The sequence below is a fragment of the Balaenoptera acutorostrata genome, chromosome 15 (genome assembly GCF_949987535.1).
Source record: "Balaenoptera acutorostrata chromosome 15, mBalAcu1.1, whole genome shotgun sequence".
In the NCBI taxonomy this organism is placed as follows: domain Eukaryota; kingdom Metazoa; phylum Chordata; class Mammalia; order Artiodactyla; family Balaenopteridae; genus Balaenoptera; species Balaenoptera acutorostrata.
In genome coordinates this window covers 66,103,278-66,124,334 of record NC_080078.1, presented here as the reverse complement: position 1 = coordinate 66,124,334, position 21,057 = coordinate 66,103,278, and the positions used below count along the sequence as shown (strand labels likewise).

Below are 21,057 nucleotides of genomic sequence, written 5' to 3'. Positions count from 1 at the left end.
CCCCCACACATCTTAAGGGCTGTAATGGGAAGGCCTGACTAGCTCCAGAGCCAGAGTCTGATGTGAGCTCTGCTCCAGAATGGCCACTGCTACCTTCCCTCCCCGTTTTTCAGTTCTGTGTCCACCCAGGAAATTGCAAAGGACCTGGCTGTACCCCTCTGGGCACCAGGAGCCAGCAGGTGCTTGGCACGTCGCAGGGTCAGTGAGCAGGAGGGGATCAGGTGACTGAGCCCAGGGTGGCAGGGAGGGGCCCCAGCTTTAGCCACCACTGAGGTGGCAATCCCCAGCCTGCAGCCAGGGCCTATTACCAGTGGGGTCGAAAACTCACAAGGCTGGGGGCCAGGATGACTCCAGGAAGCTCATCCTGGACAGGTCCATCTTAGCCCTGGGGCTGAACCCAAAAGGCCTGAAGGCCACAGTCCGAGGGACTGATGATGGGGCTGTGGAGTGAACATCAGTCTGGTTTGAATCAAGTCCTATTAAGTAGGGGATGTCCACGTGGGGCTCCCAGAGGCACCTGGCTCTGATCAGTCAGTCCTGACTGCCTTCGATAAGTGGCTGTGATGAGGGTTGTTCCCACGCTCCAGCCAGACCCAAGAACCACACAGACACCAGCGAATACTATCACAATCAATAGATTTACCAACCTGGGGCTGCGACTGACTCTTTGCAGAGGGGGTGTGCGGGGTGGGTGGGGTAAGAGGCTGGGAAAATGACCACAAGACCAAAGAAAAACAAGGACTTATTGGGGGGGAAGGGACAGACAACTATGTTGTCTTCCCTAGATCAATTTTCTTCTGGATGGCTCGAGCCGAGTGGTAGATGAGAGAGTCGATGAGTCCGGCCACTGGGGAGAGAGACGAGGGCTGGCACTGGCCCAGGTGGGCTCTTGGCTTGACCTCCGGGCCTTGTCACCTGACTGGCCAGGCCAGCATCCCCCCTTGGCCCTTGAAGTACCCCTCCTCCCTCGACCAAAACCTAGTGGGGGGAGTCAAGCTTTACACTCCCCACCACGCCCTGAACCCCAGACAGACACCCTCGAGCTTCTAACCTGTGAACATGCCCCCGATGATAGCGCACACGCCTGTCAGGAAGTGTGTGAAGGACCTGGAAGAGGGGTGGGGGAGGGTCAGCAGGCACCCCGCTCCCTGCCGGCCCAGGCCCCTCCCTTTTCCCGCCCTCACCTGTGCTTCTCTGTCAGCTTCACCATCATGGGCGAGAGCTCGTACAGCACGAAGACTCCAGGAAGCCCCTGATCGCCCATCAGCCCATTGGCGACCTTCTCATGTCTGGTCACAGAGAACTGATTTGTCCTTAGCACCTGGGACGGGAGGGGAGCCTGGGCCAGGGCCGGGTCTATGACCTGGCTCCCAACCCTGCCGCCCCACCCCTGCTCCTACCCCTGGTGTTGCAGTGCCTTGACTGTATGGAGGAGAAAACGAGGCCCACATTGGAAACAAACACTGCAAGGCCTAGGGACCACCTAGATGCCCTCTCCCAGCCTGACCATCCCAGCTTCCCCTCCAGTCACCAGCTCTTTACAGTTTCTCAATCCCAGCTACGTTTGGTGGACCCTCTCAATGGGGGTCCAGGGGTGACAAGCAACTCTCCAAGGCTGCACCACAAGCTCCTGGCGAGGCTGGGCCTGACTTCCTCCCTGCTCAGGCCCATGCAGTCTACCAGTCTGTGGAGATGCTGCTCCACAGGCCACAGCAGAGATGGGAGGAAGGGGCACGGGAGGGTTGACCTTGCTAGCTCCAGGCTCAGGGCAGATAATGGGGGACAGTGAGGCAGACAGAGAGTGGACACGGGAGGAGTGGATGGAGGCACTTTGGGCAAGTAGGAAAAGCGCTTTGAAATCTGACAGCCTGGGGCCTGAGCTCTGGCTGTGAGGGCAAATCACCTACCCTCTCTGAGCCTCAGCTTGTCACGCATCATATGGGGATAAGAGCAGGACTTTGCTTCCCAGCTTGAAGGAACTCAAGTGCTTGGCACCAAGAGGGTGCCCGGATGTCTGAGCTCCCTCAGACTCACCTCCCCATCTACCTTCATGTACACCGTGGGCACCACCTTCACAAAGTACTGGAACATCATGGAGGCTGCAGGGAGAAGAGGGCACTGGGCGTGGGTGCAGGCAGGGCTTGGGTGGCTGGGGGCTACCTCCCAGGCTGGTACCTTGGGGTGCAGTGACGTTGGTGTGGTCCAGGGGGTTCACAATGCCCGGGTAGTCCTCCCCGAATGACAGGTGCTGGATGTAGTGTGTCATGTTGATCTGCAAGCAACACCAGCTCCTGGGTCTCGGAGGACTCGAGGCCCCGACAGGCCCCTCCCTCTCAAAGGCTCTTCAGACAGGAGCAGACAGGGGCACCTGGGTCTGGGGAGTGGGTGTGTGGAGATGGGCCAAGGGCTGGGCCCTGCCTAGGAGAACCTGCTTGAGACAGGTACCCCCGACCCCCACCTAGGAACTCCTTCCTCAGGGTCTGGGGGCTCCTGGGGCTCCAGAGTTTGAGGCTCTGGGACTGCACCCACCCATTAGCCAAGCACAGACTGGACATGGGCCCTGGGTGGCAGGTGCTGGCTTTGCCTGGAGGCGCCCCAGATCTCCCAGCTCCGGCTCCTGTCCTGCTCCTGTCAAGATCAAACTTAGCCACTAGAGGGATCTTTTAAAAAAGTGCAAATCTGATTACGTCATAATCCTGCTTAAAGTAAGCCAACAGCTTCCCAACTGCTTGGGAGAAAGTCCAGACCCCCTGGCTGGCCTGCCAACCCTCCAGCCTCATCCTCATCCAACCACATGGCCCTGTTGTTCCTTAGAAGTGCCCCAACCCTCCTGACCTCACCCCAAGGCTCCCTCTTCCCGGATGCTCTTGTCCAAGCCCATCCCTTGTCTCCAGCCCACGCAGATCTCAGTTCAAAAGTCACCACCAGTACCCTCAGACCGCACCCCCTGTCAGAACATGGTTTATTTTTCTGTATCTGCTCCCCACCCCAGGATGTCTCTACAGAGAATGAAGGCAACAGCATGCTTCCACCGCCACCCGCCCTCCATGGTTGCTACCTGGTACGTACATTGTCGAGGCCGAAGCTCTGCAGGTCATGGACTAGGAGAGAAGGGAGAAGATGTCAGCAGGTGGAGCAGGCTCCCCACACCCTCGCTTGGGCCTCCTCACTCCTCCCTCTGGACTGTGCCCGCCTGGCTCGTCCTCTACCCCTCACTCACTCACCAGTCTGGCCCTGCTTGAGGGCAGCCAGAGGGCCCGCCGCAGGCCTGCGTGAGAGGCCGTGCCCTCCACAGGCCCCACTTCCTCCCTCACATACACAGGGAGCCCTTCACGGGCATCACTCCAGGCCTTTGCTCCCACCAAGGCCCTGCCTGCAGCTCAGGAAAGAAAACCCACTGACTCAGGTTTAACGAGAGCCGATGGCCAATCACTGAACCCCAGAGTGAGGTGGGACCTGAGAATGTGGTCCAAGCCCTTTCCCTGCCTCCTCTGCCCTCACCCTCAACCCACCAAAGGAAATCTCACAGGCAACCTGCACCCTCTGTTCCAGAACAAGCTCTTCCTGCCCTCTAACCCTGATCCCTCCTGCTACAAGGAACCCCACCTAAAAGATACATCCCACTGCTTTTTATAGTCACCCGGCAGCCATCCCACCCATCCACACCTCCGCCCATCCTGGGAGGGCAGGCTGCCCCAGAAATGGGGGCTTGGCCTCCCTGGGAGGGCAGGGCCACTTACTCTCCACAGCATGTACTGCAGCATGGGGAAGGGAAGAAGAGAGAAGGGAGGAAGAGAAAAAAGATTCAGAGCTTCACAACAAGAACTACGAGAATTACGGACCAAGATATGCGGTAGAAGGGAAGACTGGATATTCCTGCCTCAGCAGCACGGTCTGGACTCAGCTAACAAGCCTCCTCCTGGTCCCCTCCCCAAAGGAGCCCTTCCCTGGCCAGAGAAGAGGGCAAGGGGGCTTGGGGGCAGAAGTATGGTGGCCTAGGAAGAACAAAAGACCTAGGGCCCAGAGTCACTTTCCTAGCTGTGTGACCTTGGGCAAATCACTTGTCCTCTCTGAGCCTTGGTGTTCCCCTTTGCACAGGGTTGTCCTGAGGACCAGGCAGGATCTAAGATGGGAAAGTACTTGGTAAACTTTACAGTCTTCTCCTTTTCTCCCCCAATCAACATAATGTCAGAAACTAGCTCCCAGGCCTCAATTCAGCCTCTGGCCTCGGGCAACTGTAGTTCTGTGTTTCGAACATCCTTCTAGGATATGGAGTGCCTTTTGCCCTGGGCTCCCTGACTATGACAACAGCCCAGACAGAGAAGCAGAGACGCACCACCTCTTACTGAGTGCCCGCAGGCCCTGCGCCCACAGCTCCACGCTAATCGTCTTCCTAATCCCAGTAAGACCACCCTTCCCCGGCCCCCTCCAGATCCACCTGCCTGCTCCTCTCCAACACTCAGCCTCATCCCCAACTGCCTTAAAGACCAGCAGGGCCATCTCCATCAGGCCTGTTACTCCTGCTGTCCTTCGTCACCGGGCAGCTCAGGACTGCCAGGTCATCTCTCATCCCCTGGACTCTTGTCACCATGTAGCTCTGTACATCCCCTTAGTATAATCCTGACTCCCATCCCTCCCAGACCCTTCCACGTGCCCTGTTACTCATCAGCAAAACCTCGACATCTTCAACCTCCAAACCTTCCCTCCACTTTGTCCTCTGGCGACAGCCCAGCTCTCCCTTGAGGGCACTATTTCCCTTGCAGACCCCAAGCAGTGACTATTTCTCTCCCACACCCGTCCTCCTCCTTGGCCTTAAGAGAGGTTCTCCTTGCTCCTTAATGCCATTTCCAGATCACTGTCCCTTGATCTTCCCTAAAAGTCTCCAGGTCCGCAGCTCCTGGCACACTATACCACCTCCCATCCCCATCTGTTTGCTGGAGATCCACACAGAACTGCCGGTCAGTCCTCCCATGCCGGTTCTCAAGAGTTTTAGCCACTGTCACGCTCTCCCATACGATGGTCCTGTCACAATTCCTGGTGATTTCCACATCACTCAGCTGCCAACCTACCCATACCCGTGTAGATCTGCCCTTCCTCCTGTTGCCAAGTTGGGGCTTCCTACAGCTCTAAGGCACTACATTCTGTCTTGCTTTTCCTTCTCAAGGACTTCACTCCAGTAAACGTCTCTCTCATCTCCGGAGCACCGCTTCTGCTCTCTTCAGCAGGTAACTTCCGACAGCATATTAACACACTGCTACATCACACATCTTACAGAACCCCCCTTGGCTCCACATTTCCCTCCAGCCACAGCCCACTCTCTCCCTTCCCTTTAGAACAAACCCCACAAGAGCTGCCTCTGCTCACTGGCTCCAACTCCTCTCCCATTCCCTCCTGAACCGCTCAGTGGTGCTCCCTGGCACTCCACCCAAACCGCTCTGTTACGGTCACAATGACCACTGCCACGTTATACACCCAATGGTCGTTCTCCTTGATGTCCAGAAGCATCTGATACGGTTTTGGAAACACTTTCGTCCCTTAGCTTTCAGGATGCCTGGTTCACACTCTCATCTCCTCGGGGTTTCTTAGCAGTCTCCTCTGCTGCGCCCTCCTGATGCCCTGTCCTCTAATGCTGGGCCCGGCGCTTAGGCTCCTGAGCTCTCCTCTTCTCCATCTACCCTCACCTCCACCCAGAAGGTGATTCATTCAGTCCCATGGTTTTAATACACTGATGACGCCAACATTTGTATCTCTAGGCCAGACCTCTCCCCTAAACTCCAGACTTGAATGGCCAACTTCTTACTTGACATCTGAGGTGTCTAAAAGGACACCCACATCCCATTGGTCCGAACATGTTGAAAGCGGCTTTATGCCCCCGACTCCAACCACCTAAACCTGCTCCTCTGAGTCATCCCCCATCACTAAATGGTAACTTCATCCTTCTCGCTACTCAAGTAGAAAACTTCGGAGTCATCTTGACTCCTCTTTCCCTCACCTTCGCATCCATCAGCAACTCCACCTTCAAAATACCCGCAGTCACTTCTCACCACATCTACCACCACTCTGGCCCCGCCCCCACCACCTGGTGCCTGAACCGATCGCCCTAACAGCCTCCTGATCGGCCTCTCTGCCTCTGTCCTCCTCCGCCACCCCCCAACCCGGGGCCCCCACCGTCTTCTCCACAGAGCAGAGGGCTGCCTGCCTTTTCAAAGTTAAGTCAGATTACGCGCCACGTCTTCAGAGCCCCACGACAGCCTTCCATCTCACGCAAAGCAGCAGCCCAAGTCCCTGCGGTGCCCCCCTGGGCCCCATTACCTCCCGCACCTTACTGCTAATCAAGCAGCTCGGCTCACTGTGTCCGGCCACCCTCACTTCCTCACTGTACCCTGAGTTCACCAAGCACATTCCTGCCTTAGGGATTTGCATTTGCTATTCTCTCTGCTTGAAACACCTCGCCCCAGTCATCCACATGGCCGGTCCCTTCACTTTCTTCAGGTCTTTACTCAGATGTCATCCATCAGAGTCTTCCCCTGATCACCCGATATGGAATGGTACTCAAACACCATCTCACCCAACCTCTCGGCCCCATCATCCTTAGCCTGTCTTTTTTGTGTTTGAGTTACTTAACAGCATCTGATATACCATATATTTTACATACTTGTTTATTGTCTGTTTCTTTACTAGAATGTTCTGAGGGCAGGGACTTTGTTTTTTTTTAATTAAAAAAAATTTTTTTTGGCTGCGTTGGGTCTTCGTTGCTGCGTGTGGGCTTTCTCTAGTTGTGGTGAGCGGGGGCTACTCTTCATTGCGGTGCATGGGCTTCTCATTGAGGTGGCTTCTCTTGTTGCGCAGCACAGGCTCTAGGCGCATGGGCTTCAGTAGTTGTGGCTCACGGGCTCTAGAGCGCAGGCTCAGTATTTGTGGCACGTGGGCTTAGTTGCTCTGCGGCATGTGGGATCTCCCTGGACCAGGGATCGAACCCGTGTCTCCTGCATTGGCAGGTGGATTCTTAACCACTGTGCCACCAGGGAAGTCCCAGGGACTTTGTTTTGATCACTGCTGTATCCTTAGCACCTAGACTAGCACATGGCGCACAACAGGTGATTACTAAATATCTAGTGAATGTATGAATGAATAAATGAATGAGAATAAATCTCATTTATTCATCCTTGTGAACAACCCTGTAAGGTAGGCACTATTTCAGGCCCATTTTATAGAAGAAGAAATTGAGTAGAGCTCAATACGTCCTAAATACGACACAGCTTGGGAGAGGCAGAACCTGGGTTCCAGACCAGCTCTGCTTCCCCCAAAGCCTCATACACAGGTCATCTGATACTGGGGGCTACCATTTAAACAAGTACCTACCACAAGCCAGGCTCTGTGCTATCATCTTTAACCTGCCCAAACAGCATAGGAGATGAGTACTATCATCCCCACTTTAAAAAGGAGGAAACTGAAGCTCAAAAAGTTAAGGAAATTTCTCAAAGTTTCAGACAGCCTGTAAGGTCTAAAACTGAAATCTGAAGCCAGGCAGTCTGGCTCCTCAGACTGTGCTCTTAACTGTTTACCAAACTGCTGCCCTGGGTTGAGGGTCTGCTCTGGGCCAAAGACAAAAGAGCAGCAGGCAGCCGAAGGGGCACTCAAACTCACCAGGTGTCCAGAGGCTAAAGCTCCCAGCTGATGTCGGGTCACTTACCGTGCACGTGGGACTGCTGGAAGCTCTTCCCGGGGGCAAAGTGGAAGTTTCCCGCCACCTGTAGGGGAGACGCCCTCTCATTCTCCAGCTGTTTCCTCCTTTCCCTTTGTCCCCTCGATTCACAGTGGAGTGGGGCCAACCCACAGCCCAGCTGGCCCTGTCCTGCCTCAGCTCCTCCTGTACCTTGTTGACTTCCAAGAAGCCGTACACCTGGCAGCCTTCATTCTTCTGCTCCTGCATCTTCTGGCTGAAGCCCTCTCGCCGGCACTGCTCAATAGTGTCTGGGTTCTTGAAGGCCCAGCCTCGACGGCGATATGCCTCCCGCACATCCTCACAGGAGTTACAGCACCTGTAGGAGAGGAGATGCAGGGGGAGAATGTCAAAGAGGCACAGAAACAGTGCCGGCACCTTGGGAAATAAAGCAGTTCTGCCCACTAATGAAGCCTCTGCCAGCCTCATCCCTGACCATCCAGTGTTCTCAAAGTATGTTTCCTCAGCGGCAGCAGGACTGTTAAAAATACATATTCCCATTTTCTCTGGGGTGATGAAAAGTTTTAGACCAGATTGTGGTGATGGCTGCACAATGCTATGAATGTAGTTAATACCACTGGTTTGCACATATGAATATGGTTCAAATGGTAAATTTTATGTCATATATATTTTACCTAAAATTTTTTTAAAAAAATATATATTCCCAGGCCCTGCCCTAGACCTGGTGAATCAGCCTCTCACGGGTCAAGGCCTGAGAAACAAACCAGCAGTTACCATATATGGAAGGCTTAATTAATAACCTGGGCTGGGCCCTCCATCTCACTGCTTTACATACATATTCCTTATGTGACTCTTATGAGAAAGGTGCCATTATGGTCCCCCTTCACAAGAGAGGGTTATGTAGCTTGGCCCAAGGACCCATGGGTAGAACCCAGGCAGCTGGACTCCAGACACTACCTCTGAACCAGAGCAAGGACCACTTCAACCTCGTCCCCAGCTCTGCAGCCCCCAGGTAGGGCCTGGCCACAGAGCCTCAGTCACCTGCACCAGGATCAGGGACCAAGGCGTGCAGCCTGTCCCGTCCCGTCTATACTCTTGGTCTAACCCACAGAGTCCAACAAAGGCTGAGGATGACTGACAAAAAGCACCTGATGGGAGCCCTGCTCCCCACCCCCCCACCCCGACCCCCTGACCCTGGCTCACTTGATGTCTTCCGTCTCGGCACCATAGCAGCTCTCACAGCGATTAGGGTCCAGGGAATCAGGGTCAAACACCTTCATCTCAACTTTCCCGAGCTCTAAGGGGAGGGCAGAAGCAGGGGCACGGGCTGGGGGCAGGCACAGTGAAATCTATACCCCTAACCCTTGCATGGGCCCTTTGGGTTAATAAACATTATAACAGCTAATATTTACATCATGTATACTATGTGTCAGGCACTAAGCATTTCTACACATATATTATTTCTTTTAATAATGGTAATAGTAATAAAACAATAACAGTGAATACTAAATATTAGCTGAGTACAGGTCACTGTACTTTACATATATTGTCTCTTTTCAACCCCACAATGACTGTGAAGGTGGAAGTTATTATCCCCATAGTACTTGAGAAGGTGCTGAGGCTCAGAGATGAAAAGTGATTTCGCCCAATGCAACACAGTAAGTGGCAGATTTCAGCTCTAAATCCAAAGTGTAAGCCCTTAACCATGGTGCTTGTCCTCAGACTGCTCTATCTGCACCTGGCTCCCTGCCTTTAACTACCTCAACATAACTGGTGATTCCAATATTCAATACCCTGACCTCCTGTCCTCCAATAATCTTTCTATTTTTGTCATCCAACCTCAGCCACCCATTTCCATACTCAGTTATTACCAGTTACCACAAACCTTCCAAAATTCAACTTCAAGTATCCCAATCTTCAATCTTATCCTCATTTTCCCACATCACTCTCTCTGGTACCCAGAATCCACCAATTCTTTGACACCACTGACACTATCACCCCTTCACATCCTCACTTCCCTCCGTGTTTAAATTCTATGGTCCGAATGAGGAATGAACAGTCTCTTCAATAAATGGTGCCGGGAAAACAGGATATTCACATGCAAAAGATTGAAATTATACCCCTATTTTACACCACTCACAAAAATTAACTCAAAATGGATTAAAGAATTAAATGTAAGACTTGATACCATAAAACTCCTAGAAGAAAACATAGGGAAAGAACTCCTTGATATTGGTCTTGGCAATGTTTTTTTGGATATGACACCAAAAGCACAGGCAACAAAAGTAGAAATAAGTGCAACTACATCAAAATAAATAGCTTCTGCACAGCAAAGAAACAATTAACAAAATGAAAAGACAACCTATGGAATGGGAGAAATATTTGCAAATGATATATCTGATAAGGGGTTAATATCTAAAACATGTAAGGAACTCATATAACTCAACAGCAAAAAAATCAATTTATTCAATTAAAAATGGGCAAAGGACTTGAATAGACATTTTTCAAAAGAAGACATACAGGTGGTCAACAGGAACATGAAAAGGTGCTTAACAACACTAATCATCAGAGAAATGCAAATGAAAATCACAAGATATCACCTCACACCTGTTAGAATATCTATTATTAGAAAAAACAAAAACAAAAATGAAGTTAAGTATTGATGAGTAAGTGGAGAAAAGGGAAGCCTTGTGCACTGTTGGTGGGAGTGTAAATTGGTACAGCCATTATGGAAAACAATATGGAGGTTCCTCAAAAAATTAAAAATAGAACTACCATTTGTTCCAGCACTCCCATTTCTGGGTATATACACAAAAAAAAAAAAAAAAAAGAAAAGAAATCAGTATCTTGAAGAGATATCTGTAGTCCCATGTTTATTACAGCATTATTCAAAACAACCAAGACATGAAAACAATCTAAGTGTCCCTCAGCAGATGAATGGATAAGGAAAATGTGGTTTGTGTGTGTGTGTGTGTATGTGTATATGGTGTGTATATATATAACGATTATATATATCATATATATTAGAATATTTTATATATATCATATACATATATTGGAATATTATTCAGCCATTAAAAAGAAGGAAATCCTACCATTTGCAACAACATGGATAAACCTTGTGGCCATTATATTAAGGGAAATAAGTTAGATAGAGAAAGACAAATACTGTATGATCTCATTTATATGTAGAATCTAAAAAAAACAAATTCATAGAAACAGAGAGTAGACAGGTGGCTGCCAGGGGCTGGGGGGGGTAGGGGAAATGGGGAAATGTTGGTCAAAGGGTACAGACTTTCACTTATAAGATGAATAAGTTCTAGGGATCTAATGTACAGCATGGTGACTACAGTTAACAATATTGTACTGTATACTTGAAAGTTGCTGAGAGTACATCTTAAATGTTCTCACCACAAACACAGAAAAGGTAACTGTGAGGTAATGGATGTGTTAGCGAACCCTATTGTGTTAATCATCTTACAACAAATATGTATGTTAAATCATCATGTCGTATACCTTAAATTTACAAGATGGTATAATTCAATTATATCTCTACAAGGCTGGAAAATAAATTCTCTGGTCCACTGCTGCAATTATTCTCTTGCACATAATCACAAGTCATTTGTTCATCTCTCCCTTTGTCGTACAAGTCTAGCAAAACTCAAATCCTAGTTGAGTTCAACTCCTTGTGCCTACTTCTTGCCTGTGCCTGCCTTAAGACTGCCTGGCAATCCTACTTCCTTTCAATAATCAGTTCACTATCCCATTCCCCACGATGACTAATTTATATCTTTTCCCCTTTCCTTGGGCTTCCAAAATCCCTTCCCCTTTCTCCACTCTTAGCTAATGACCTTGCTTTCAATTTCCACTAAAAAAAGAGAAGCAACAGAACCTCACTTAATCTCAACACCAAACCTACTAACCCGCACGCACTCTCTTCCAGCCTCCACCCCACTTCTCCGCTCTGTCTCACAGCAAGACTCCTGGAAGGGTCATCTATACTTGATGTCTCCACTTCCTTTTCTGCTCTTTGGTTAGATTTTCATCCCCAACAGTATCAAAACTATTCCTTTCAGTCTCCAGTGACCTCCGTGTTGCCAACTGCAATGGTCAGAACAACCCAACCAAGTCACTCCTGAATTCCTGACCCACAGAAACTGAAAAAAAAATGTTTGTTGTGTTAAGTCACTAACTTTGGGGGTTACTTGTTACACAGTAGTGGATATATATTCCCCCACCTCTCCCACCTACACACACAAATCCTCTTCCTCCTTTCTGGTCATCAAGTCATTCATTTCCTCAGACCAAAGCCTTGGAATCAACCTTGACCCCACATCCAATCCTACAGCCAATTCTATTGGTTTTACTGGTGTTCAACATATATTTGTTGAACAAATAAATGATAAAGCTCACCAACAGAGCAATCCCTAAGGTGTGAAAAATCATAGCTTTCAGGAAGGTTTTGTTATGGAGGGAAACTGACTTAATGGAGGCATTGGGAGGACACCTAGAGAGAAGAAAGGAAGCTAAAAGTGAACAGATGCTCTGTACTAGGCATTGTACACATATTACTTCATTTGATCCTACAATTCCACGTGGTGGGTACAACTGTTTATCACCACTTAATAGCTGAGGTCACAGACGGCAAGAGACGAAGCTACATCTGAACGCAGGCAATCTAACTCAAGAACAAGCTCAACCTTAAGCCATCCTTCATTCCAAGAGAGAAGAGCATTCAGGGCTGAAGTCAGTCTATGGGACAGGGAAGCAACACCCAGAGAAGCATGGGTCCACCTAGAGGAGTTCTGCCAAGGCAACAGCATATAGGACCCATCCCCAAACTTCTGTTACTCAGACCACAACAGGCAGGGATTGGGGACCTCTGAGAATTACAGACGTGAAGAGTACTCTTCTCAATATTTAGAGGCTAGAAAACTAGATTTCAGCCCACTCTGATTCTTAATAGCTGGGGGACCCTAGGAAAGCCACTTGACTTCTCTGGGTCCTAGATGTTTCATTTGTCACTGGGCCAGTCACAGCCCACTTGCCAGAAGGTAGTGCTTGGGCTTGTCCAGCTCTGGGATTTGAGATCTGTCTCTTCCCCCCAGTTACCATGACGCTCCGCCTCTGAGCTCACGGGAAAGCCATCCTTATCTAGCCGTTTTTTGAACAGGTTGTGCTCCACATCCAGCTGCTGCTCCCCAGCCACATCCATGGCATCGATGCTCAGATCTGGAAGCAGGAAATCAGGGTAAGGTACTGGGAACCTAAGGGCAAGGGAATCTGGGTTTTGGAGGGTAATGGGATGCTGGGCTTGCCGTGGGGCAGCAGTGGATTAGGGGAAGGAGGTTGTCCTGGAGTCCTGTCCAGAACCTAAGGAGGTGTGAACCTGGAAGCCGACCTGAGAACCCTGGGACTTGCAACTCACACCCATGGTGAGGTACTCACAGGCACACGGCATGTGTGGAAAAAGCACATTGATGTTGATCTTCAGTTTATCTCCCCGTGACTTGTCCACGTAGAGTTCAGGATGCACCTGGGGCAGGACGACCTCAGTAAGATTTGGCCCCAAGCCTCTTTTTCCCCATTCCCATCCCTAAAGCGCCTACCTCTAGAACGCCAAGACCCGCCCACGTACTAGGCCCCGTCCCTTACCTCAGTGGTGAGGTAATACTGCAGCTCGGACAGGAACAGTAGCAGCATGAGAAGGCCACTGACAATGGTCACTGCAGGGCAGGGAGGGAGGGTCAGGATGGCCTCTGTTCCTCTCCCTCAGCCCCTGGCAGGCCGGGCAGGTTCCAGGCGCCCCAGCCAACCTCTAGGACACCCCACTCCCCGCGCCACCCCGACCCCGCCACGGCCTACCCGTGGCGCCCCCGCAGGTCTTGACCCGGAAGTCCTCCAGAGTCTTGGGGTAGGCATCGAACTGCTTCAGCTTCCCCAGCGCCTCCATGGGGACCAGCCGGAAAGAAGACGCCAGCCTGCCCGCCCCTGCAGCCTCCCGCTTCCGGCCAAGAGCTTGAGCCACGCCCCCTCCTGCACGCAGGCGCAGCAATGCGTACGTTTGGCCCCACCCTTCGCCCGCGTTCTCATTCAGGCCGCCCCGCCCACCCGTGCTGTTCGCACTTTTGTCCAGCGGTTAAGGAGGGCTCCAGCGGTAAGGGAGCGGGGGAAGGCGGGGTGGGGGGGTAGCTCTTCTGCGGAACAGGGTACCCGGAGGAGGACTCCGCCAGGTAGACACAGTAATAGCAGCATTCGCTTGCCTTGCGCCAGGAACTGCGCCTCGGGTTTCACATCAGACTCTTGGAACAACTTGGAAGCTCCTAGAACAGTGGTTTTCAGTCACCCCAAGTGGCAGCCCCATTATCACCTGGAATTGGTTAGAAATGCAAGTTATCGTGCCCCGACACAAACCTGATGAATCAGAAACTCTAGGAATGGCTCCCAGGTGATTCCCTGCAGTTACAGCTTGAGAATCACCTCTGTAAAGTAGGTGTGACTTTTATATCCATTTTCTAAAGGAGAAATTGTGGCCTGGAGAAGCTAAGTAACTTGCCCTAGATCACAGGAATTAATGGCAGGGCCTGATTCCAACACATTTCTTCTGGACCTCAAAGTACTCTGGGAGCCAGGGCCTCTGGGGTTGGTTTTACTGAAACAGCCTGAGCACGGCTAGTGGAGGTGCGCGGCTCAAATCATTTCAGTGGCATTAGACCAGAACTTTGATAAGAGGTGGTACAGGGGACTGTGGACAGAGTCCACAGAAGAAAATGACTGACACGTTGGGTCAGGGAAGGCTTCCAGGAAAAGGAGATGGGACACAAGCTGGGTGCATTCTGGCAATCCGACTCAGGAGAAGCTGAGTCCCTGCTTCTGCCCGCAGGCTGTAGTTTGCTAGGAAGGGGAGAAGGAAAGGACTAATACATGTTAACTGAAAACTGACAACATACCAACTGCTGTCATCCATTCTACATGAGAACAACCCTGGGAAGTCGGTGCTATTTCAAATCCCATTTTATAGATGAGGAAGCCAAGAGCTGGATTGACTTTGCCCAAGGTTGCAGGGGTAGTTAATGGGGCAAAGGTGGGGTTCAAGGCCTGGTTTTTCTGACTCCAGAGCCTGGGTCTTTTCCATGCATTAGCTACCACCACCAAGTGCAGGAGAAGTCTATTCTCAGTTGGATGCCCAAGGACAATGTTGACAGAAATTGTCCTCTCCACTCTGCCATATGTCTATGTCGATTCTGTGCCTATTCATGTTTAACTTCCAAGCCCTCCTTCCTCAGTGGGGCGCCATGCTAAGTGACTCACTCCTTCAACACATATTTATCAAGCTCTTCCTATTTCCCAGGTCTCCCCTGTGTTATGGAATACCATGGTGAATGAAACAGATATGGTTTATACCTACTCTCGAGGAGCTTTCAGTGGGGGTAGGGAGAGGTAAACGAAACAAAACAAACAAAAATATATATATACCACTGAACTGTACACTTAAAAATGGTTAAAATGGCAAATTTTATGTGTATTTTACCACAACAAAAATATTTTGAAAAAAATAATAAAGTAATTAATTAATAAACTACCTAAATAAAGAAGAACGTGCCTTGTACTGTGAAGGAAAAAGCAGAGAACTGTAATAGGGGCAACAAGGGTGGCACACTTTCTGCTTTAGGAATTCTAGAATTAGGTAGTCCTTCCCTTTATGGAGTTCTTTTAGTTGGCCATGACACAGAAGTCACAGGAGACCAAGGTACTGACCAGTTGGAAACTTTGCTCCTCACAATGTCAGGCTTCCCCCTAACGCTTCAGCTCTCTCCCTCAAGGTGGGATCCTTTGGCCTTGGGAGCAGCTGGGGGCTGCACAGGAGTGCCTCACTCTGCACACACGGCTGCAGGAAGAGGGGGGGTCACTGGTCACCTGTAGCTGTAGCCTCCAAGCCTGACCAGAGAAGGGGAAGGTTTCTGGCCCTTTCATTAGTTCATACTGCCAGTCACAGCCTTCATTCACCTTGTTTGGGACACTGATAAATGAACTTTTCCTGAATCATTAAAGAAATAGGTATATTTGTAGGTGTTACATGTTCTCCTTCTCTTGAATAGAGATCTCAGTGTATCTGGGTTGAAAACAATAGTTGCAGTGTAGAAACCCCACTGCTTCCCCTGAGAAGGAAGAATCATGACACAGCTGTGTTAGGGGGTCTCAGGGCCTAATTAGGAACAGGGAACTATCTTCAATATCCTGTGAAAAACCACAATGGAAAAGAATATGAAAAAGAATATATATATATGTATCACTTTGCTGTACAGCAGTAATTAACACAACATTGTAATTTAACTATATTCAATTAAAAAATAAAAAAATATGAAAATACAAGCCACAGACTGGGGAAAAATTTGCAAATCATATATGATAACAGACATATCCAGAATATATAAAGAACTCTTAAAAATAATAAGATGATGAACAACTCAATTTAAAAATGGGCAAAAGATTTGAATAGATATATCACTAAAGAAGATATATGAATGGCTAGCTAATAAGCACATGAAAGGATGCTTAGAATCATCAGTTATTAGGGAAATGCAAATTAAAACCACAGTGAGATGCCACTTTATACTCACTAGAATGGCTGTAATAAAAAAGACAGACAAAAATAAATGTTAGTGAGAATGTGGAAAAATTGCAACCTTCATGCATTGCTGGTGACTGTAAAATGGTGCTGCCACTTTGGAAAATACTTTGAAATATTTTTTTTTAAAGTTAAATATAAATGTACAGGACTTCCCTGGTGGCACAGTGGTTAAGAATCCACCTGCCAATGCAGGGGACACGGGTTAGAGCCCTGGTCTGGGAAGATCCCACGTGCCATGGAGCGACTAAGCCCGTGCGCCACAACTACTGAGCCTGCGCTCTAGAGCTCGCGAGCCACAACAACTGAGCCCGTGTGCCACAACTACTGAAGCCTGCGTGCCTAGAGCCTGTGCTCTGCAACAAGAGAAGCCATCACAATGAGAAGCCCGCACACCGCAACAAAGAGTAACCCCCGCTCACCGCAACTAGAGACAGCTTGGGCGCAGCAACGAAGACCCAATGCAGCCAAACATAAATAAATTAAAATAAAATAAATGTACATATAAACCAGCAATTCCCAGCTGTCTATCCAAGAGAAATGAAAAAGCATGTTCCCACAAAGACTTGTAAACAAATGTTCATAGCAGCATTATTCATAATAGCCAAAAAGTGGAAATAATCCAAATGTCCATCAACTGGTGAGTGAATAAACAAAACATGGTCTATCCACACAATGGAATACTACTCAGCAACAAAAAATGAGTTAACGACTGGTGCGCGCTACAACGTAAAACTCCAAAATACTATGCTGAGGAAGAGAAGTCAGATATGAGAAACTACATACTGCATCATTCCATTTATATGAAATGACTAAACAAGGCAAATCTATAGTGAAAGTGGGTTAGTGGTTGCCTGGAATGAGGAGTGGAATTGACTGCAAATGCGAATGGGGATCTCTGATGGAAATGTTCTAAAACTGGATTGTGGTGATACACAACTGTATATATTTATTGGCAATTATTGAATCATACATTTAAAATGTGTGAATCTTATGGTATGTAGATTGTACCTCAAGACAGTTGCTAAAAAGCAATAGCAAAACTAATATTTCGAGATGTTTTTAAAAGATTGTATCTTGCCATGGGCTGGAGAAGAGAGGAATGGGGAACAATTCATTAATGGGTGTGGGGTTTCCTTTTGGGCTGATGAGTATGCTCTGGAATTAGATAGTAGTGATGGTTGCATTACACTGTGAATGTCCTAAATGTCACTGAATTATTGTACACTTTAAAATGGTTAAAATGGTAAATTTTTGAGTGTTTTACAACAATAAAAAAATATTACATTTGTTGATATAAATTAAACACCAATAGAGCTTACTAGGCTTCTTTTTCTGGATGATTTTTTTAAAAAGTTTTTATTTTGAAATAGGAATAGGCACATAAGAAATTGCAAAAATAGTAAAGAGAGGTCCCATGTACCCGTCACCAAGTTTCATCTTACCCTATAGTACTTACAGTACATTATCCAAACCAGGAAATTGATATTGAGACAATACAATTAGTCTACAGATATTATTCAGATTGTTTTTTCTTTTTTCTTTTTTCTTTTTTTGGCTACGGTGGTTCTTCGTTGCTGTGTGCAGGCTTTCTCTAGTTGCAGTGAGCGGGGGCTACTCTTTGTTGCAGTCCGCTGGCTTCTCATTACGGTGGCTTCTCTTGTTGCAGAGCACGGGCTCTAGGCGCCTGGGCTTCAGCAGTTGCAGCACGAGGGCCCTAGAGCACGTGGACTTCAGTAGTTGCGGTGCGCGGGCTCAGTAGTTGCGGCACGTGGGCTCAGTAGGTGCTGCGCTCGGGCTCTAGGGCGCCCGGACTTCAGTAGTTGTGGCGCATGGGCTTAGTTGCTCTGCGGCATGTGGGATCTTCCCAGACCAGGGATCGAACCCGTGTCCCCTGCATTGGCAGGCAGATTCTTAACCACTGTGCCACCAAGGAAGTCCCTTACTCAGATTTTTGGTGAATTTTTTTTAATCTATAAAATACCCAGTGCAGATTTTCACTAGTTATGATAACTGTTTTACTGTTCTCCTCCTATGGAAGAAAACATTTTGATTTAAAAATAAAATTACATGATTTCTGACCCTCCTTGTCTTCTGAAACCTTAAAAACAACTCTAAGTTTTTCATTTTGTTTTTTAACATCTTCCACAGGCCATGATTGAATTAAGGGAGTGACACTGGAGATGAAGAAGGTGGTTTGGAGATAGAAACAAATAGATTAAAAATGATTTGGAGGGCTTCCCTGGTGCTGCAGTGGTTAAGAATCTCCCTCTGAATGCAGGGGACACGGGTTTGAGCCCTGGTCTGGGAAGATCCCACATGCCGCGGAGCAACTAAGCCCGTGCGCCACAACTACTGAGCCTGCACTCTAGAGCCCATGAGCCACAACTACTGAAGCCTGCACGCCTAGAGCCTGTGCTCCACAACAAGAGAAGCCACCGCAATGAGAAGGCCGTGCACCGCAACAAAGAGAAGCCTCCACTCACCACAACTAGAGAAAGCCCGCGCGCAGCAACGAAGACCCAATGCAGCCAAAAATAAATAAATAAATAAAATAAATTTTAAAAATGATTTGGAAATCATAGGAGAGGGAGGAGTCAAGGATAGCGCATGGGTTTCTGGCTTCCGCAACAGGCTAAATGGAGGAACATCTGTTGAGATAGAGAAGTCTTGGGAAGGGGTTGGTTTAAAGGGAGCATCATGAGTTCTGTCTCAGGCTTGCTCAGGGTGACAGGTCTCTGAGACATCTAAGTTGAGGTGCGACAGGCTGCTGGGTATGGGGTCTAGAGAAGAGAAGAGAGGCCTGAGCCGAAGATACACTATTGGAGAGGGGGCTTCACACATAAATAGTATCTACGGTTCCCTCTCCACTCTGCTCCTGTTTCCTGTAAATATTTATTACATGATTCTCAGTCTTAGGGATTCGGAGGTAAAGAAGACAGTCAAGGTCAGTCTCTATCCGTGTGGATCTTGCACTCAGTGCAGGCAGCTTGTGTGTAACAGACAGGCTAGGGTGGTGGCTTTGTGCCTAAAGGAGGGAGGTCACAATGTTACTTTGTGATGAGAGCCATGATATACCCAGTGGCACTGAGGACCCCACTGAGAGCTCAGCCTTCCTCCTGCAGGGAGGATAGGGCACCCACCATATGTTATCTCTCTGCCCTCACACCTTCCATCCTAGGCCCAGCCAGAGTCCCCTTTGGAGGTGAGCAAATGGATAGGGAAGTGGGAGATGAGGGGTTGGGAGGAGGTGTGGTGTGGAGGGCTGGGGAGCCGTGGAAGCCAACAAGACAGAGGGCTGGGGGACTATCTGTGGCCTCAGTTCCTCACCCCTCCCAGTCCCAGGTAGAGGAGCCAGTCAGCTGCCTACCACTGGAGCCTTTGCCTGGGCCAGACATGAAGCGCTGCTGGCAGATTTTTGTCCTGTGCATCTTCCTGATGCTCATCTTGTGGCTGATGGCCCCCTGCCTGGATCTGAAGGCGGAATCGGCACCCCAGGAAAAACGGATGAAGGTGGTACCACGGCGTTGCAGCTGCTCTCCGTTCAAATTCAGGAAATGTGGCTGCCCATCCGGGACCCTCAACGACTCTGTCTTCCACCACACGGCCGGAGGGAACTGGTTTGATGTAGGTTACGAGGAGACGATGGGGTACCTCATGGGAGCAGCAGAGCCCACCAGCCCTGACGCTGTGCTCTCGTGGTCGGTCAGTGGTCAACACTGGGCCAGCCCATCCCGTCCTTCCCAGGCCCAGCCCACCTCCCACTTCCTGGCCCAAACTCCTGCCCTCGGCCCTGGCTTCGTGTGCCTCCTATCTTCACAGCCTCAACCCCTGACCTCCGGATGGAGGTCTCACCCACCCAGCTCTGCTTTCCTTCCCCCGGGAGCCAATACCTGGATCTCAACCCCCAATCTCCTCCCTCCTGCTGTTTTTAGGGCATGAACTCAGCAAGCGAACTGGGCAGAGTGTGGGAGAAGCTGTTCAAGGGGATTCCCAGGCCCTCGGTGAGCCATTTAGATCTCTTCTGTGGAACTTGTGCATCGGTGGGGAACTCGAAGATCCTGTGGGCCGCCAGCCTCGGCAAGAGCGCCAATCACACCGCGGTCTCCAGGTGGGCACTGAGGAGGGGGCAGGGGACTGGACGTCCAGGCCTGCCCCCAGAGTTTTGTCAGTTTCTGCTCTCCTTCCCAGGATGAACCAGATCTCTGTTCAGAGCTTTGAGATGCTGGGGAACCAAACCACGGGACACTCCATCTCCCGCAGGAATGATAGGGACCAGGGCTCCTGGAGCCAGTTGGTGCTGCTGCTCCTGAAGCTCTTTGTTCTGGCTTGGACTTCAGATGCTCTGAGTGAAGAGGTGATGGTCTGGGAACCCAGACATTCTTAGTATGGGGGGTAAGGAGAGGTCACTGCAGGGGATGACAGAGGGGGCTCCAGGGAGACCCTCTGCTGGCTTACTGGGAGCACCTGCAGGACCTTCGCAAGTCTCAGGGGCTGCTGAAACTCCCCCACCTCCTACTTCTTCCTTAGATTTCGGAAGATGGTCCAGTTCCCTAGTCGAATGGAAGATAGAAAAGACCAGGTAAGGGGACGAGAGGTAGGAAGACGTAGCTTCGGGCTGCTGTGGGAAGGGCCCCAGGTTGGCCCTCTCCCCCTTCTTCCCCAGGTCCTGGTGATCAGCCCCACCTTCCTCAGGTACACCCAGGGCAACAGGCTGGATAAAAGGGTCAGTATCCATCCCAGG

The 21,057-nt window shown here is 49.6% G+C and overlaps 2 protein-coding genes across 4 annotated transcripts; one reads left to right on the top strand and one right to left on the bottom strand.

Moving 5' to 3' along the window:
* Positions 1 to 619: 619 nt before the first annotated feature.
* ERGIC3 (ERGIC and golgi 3) lies at positions 620 to 13,707 on the bottom strand. 3 transcript variants are annotated; one of them, XM_007193216.2, is made up of 14 exons: positions 13,550 to 13,707; positions 13,340 to 13,410; positions 13,133 to 13,220; positions 12,797 to 12,916; positions 8,888 to 8,981; positions 7,877 to 8,042; positions 7,694 to 7,751; positions 3,741 to 3,755; positions 3,070 to 3,101; positions 2,176 to 2,272; positions 2,035 to 2,099; positions 1,185 to 1,321; positions 1,052 to 1,107; positions 620 to 847 (listed from the first exon to the last, which is right to left on the bottom strand). In XM_007193216.2, exons 1-14 carry the CDS (start codon positions 13,635 to 13,637, stop codon positions 768 to 770), a joined length of 1,167 nt encoding a protein of 388 aa, XP_007193278.1. In that variant the 5' UTR covers positions 13,638 to 13,707; the 3' UTR covers positions 620 to 767. The 3 variants fall into 3 exon arrangements, with proteins under 3 accessions (XP_007193278.1, XP_007193279.1, XP_007193280.1); XM_007193217.3 differs by lacking the exon at positions 3,741 to 3,755; XM_007193218.2 differs by lacking the exon at positions 13,340 to 13,410 and having other exon boundaries at positions 13,550 to 13,700.
* A 5,653-nt stretch (positions 13,708 to 19,360) lies between these two features.
* C15H20orf173 (chromosome 15 C20orf173 homolog) lies at positions 19,361 to 20,700 on the top strand. The gene is given in 4 exon segments (XM_028169354.1): positions 19,361 to 19,426; positions 19,428 to 20,018; positions 20,249 to 20,424; positions 20,505 to 20,700. Coding segments are annotated over 4 exon segments (1,029 nt in total).
* Positions 20,701 to 21,057: the final 357 nt, after the last annotated feature.

Excerpts from the sequence above, each read along its gene's own strand:
- ERGIC3 (XM_007193216.2), bottom strand. The coding sequence starts at position 13,637 with ATGGAGGCGCTGGGGAAGCTGAAGCAGTTCGATGCCTACCCCAAGACT. Across the intron at positions 13,411-13,549 it reads GACCTGCGGGGGCGCCACGG|TGACCATTGTCAGTGGCCTT; the intron begins GTAGGCCGTGGC and ends CCTGCCCTGCAG. Across the intron at positions 2,100-2,175 it reads CAACGTCACTGCACCCCAAG|CCTCCATGATGTTCCAGTAC; the intron begins GTACCAGCCTGG and ends TTCTCCCTGCAG.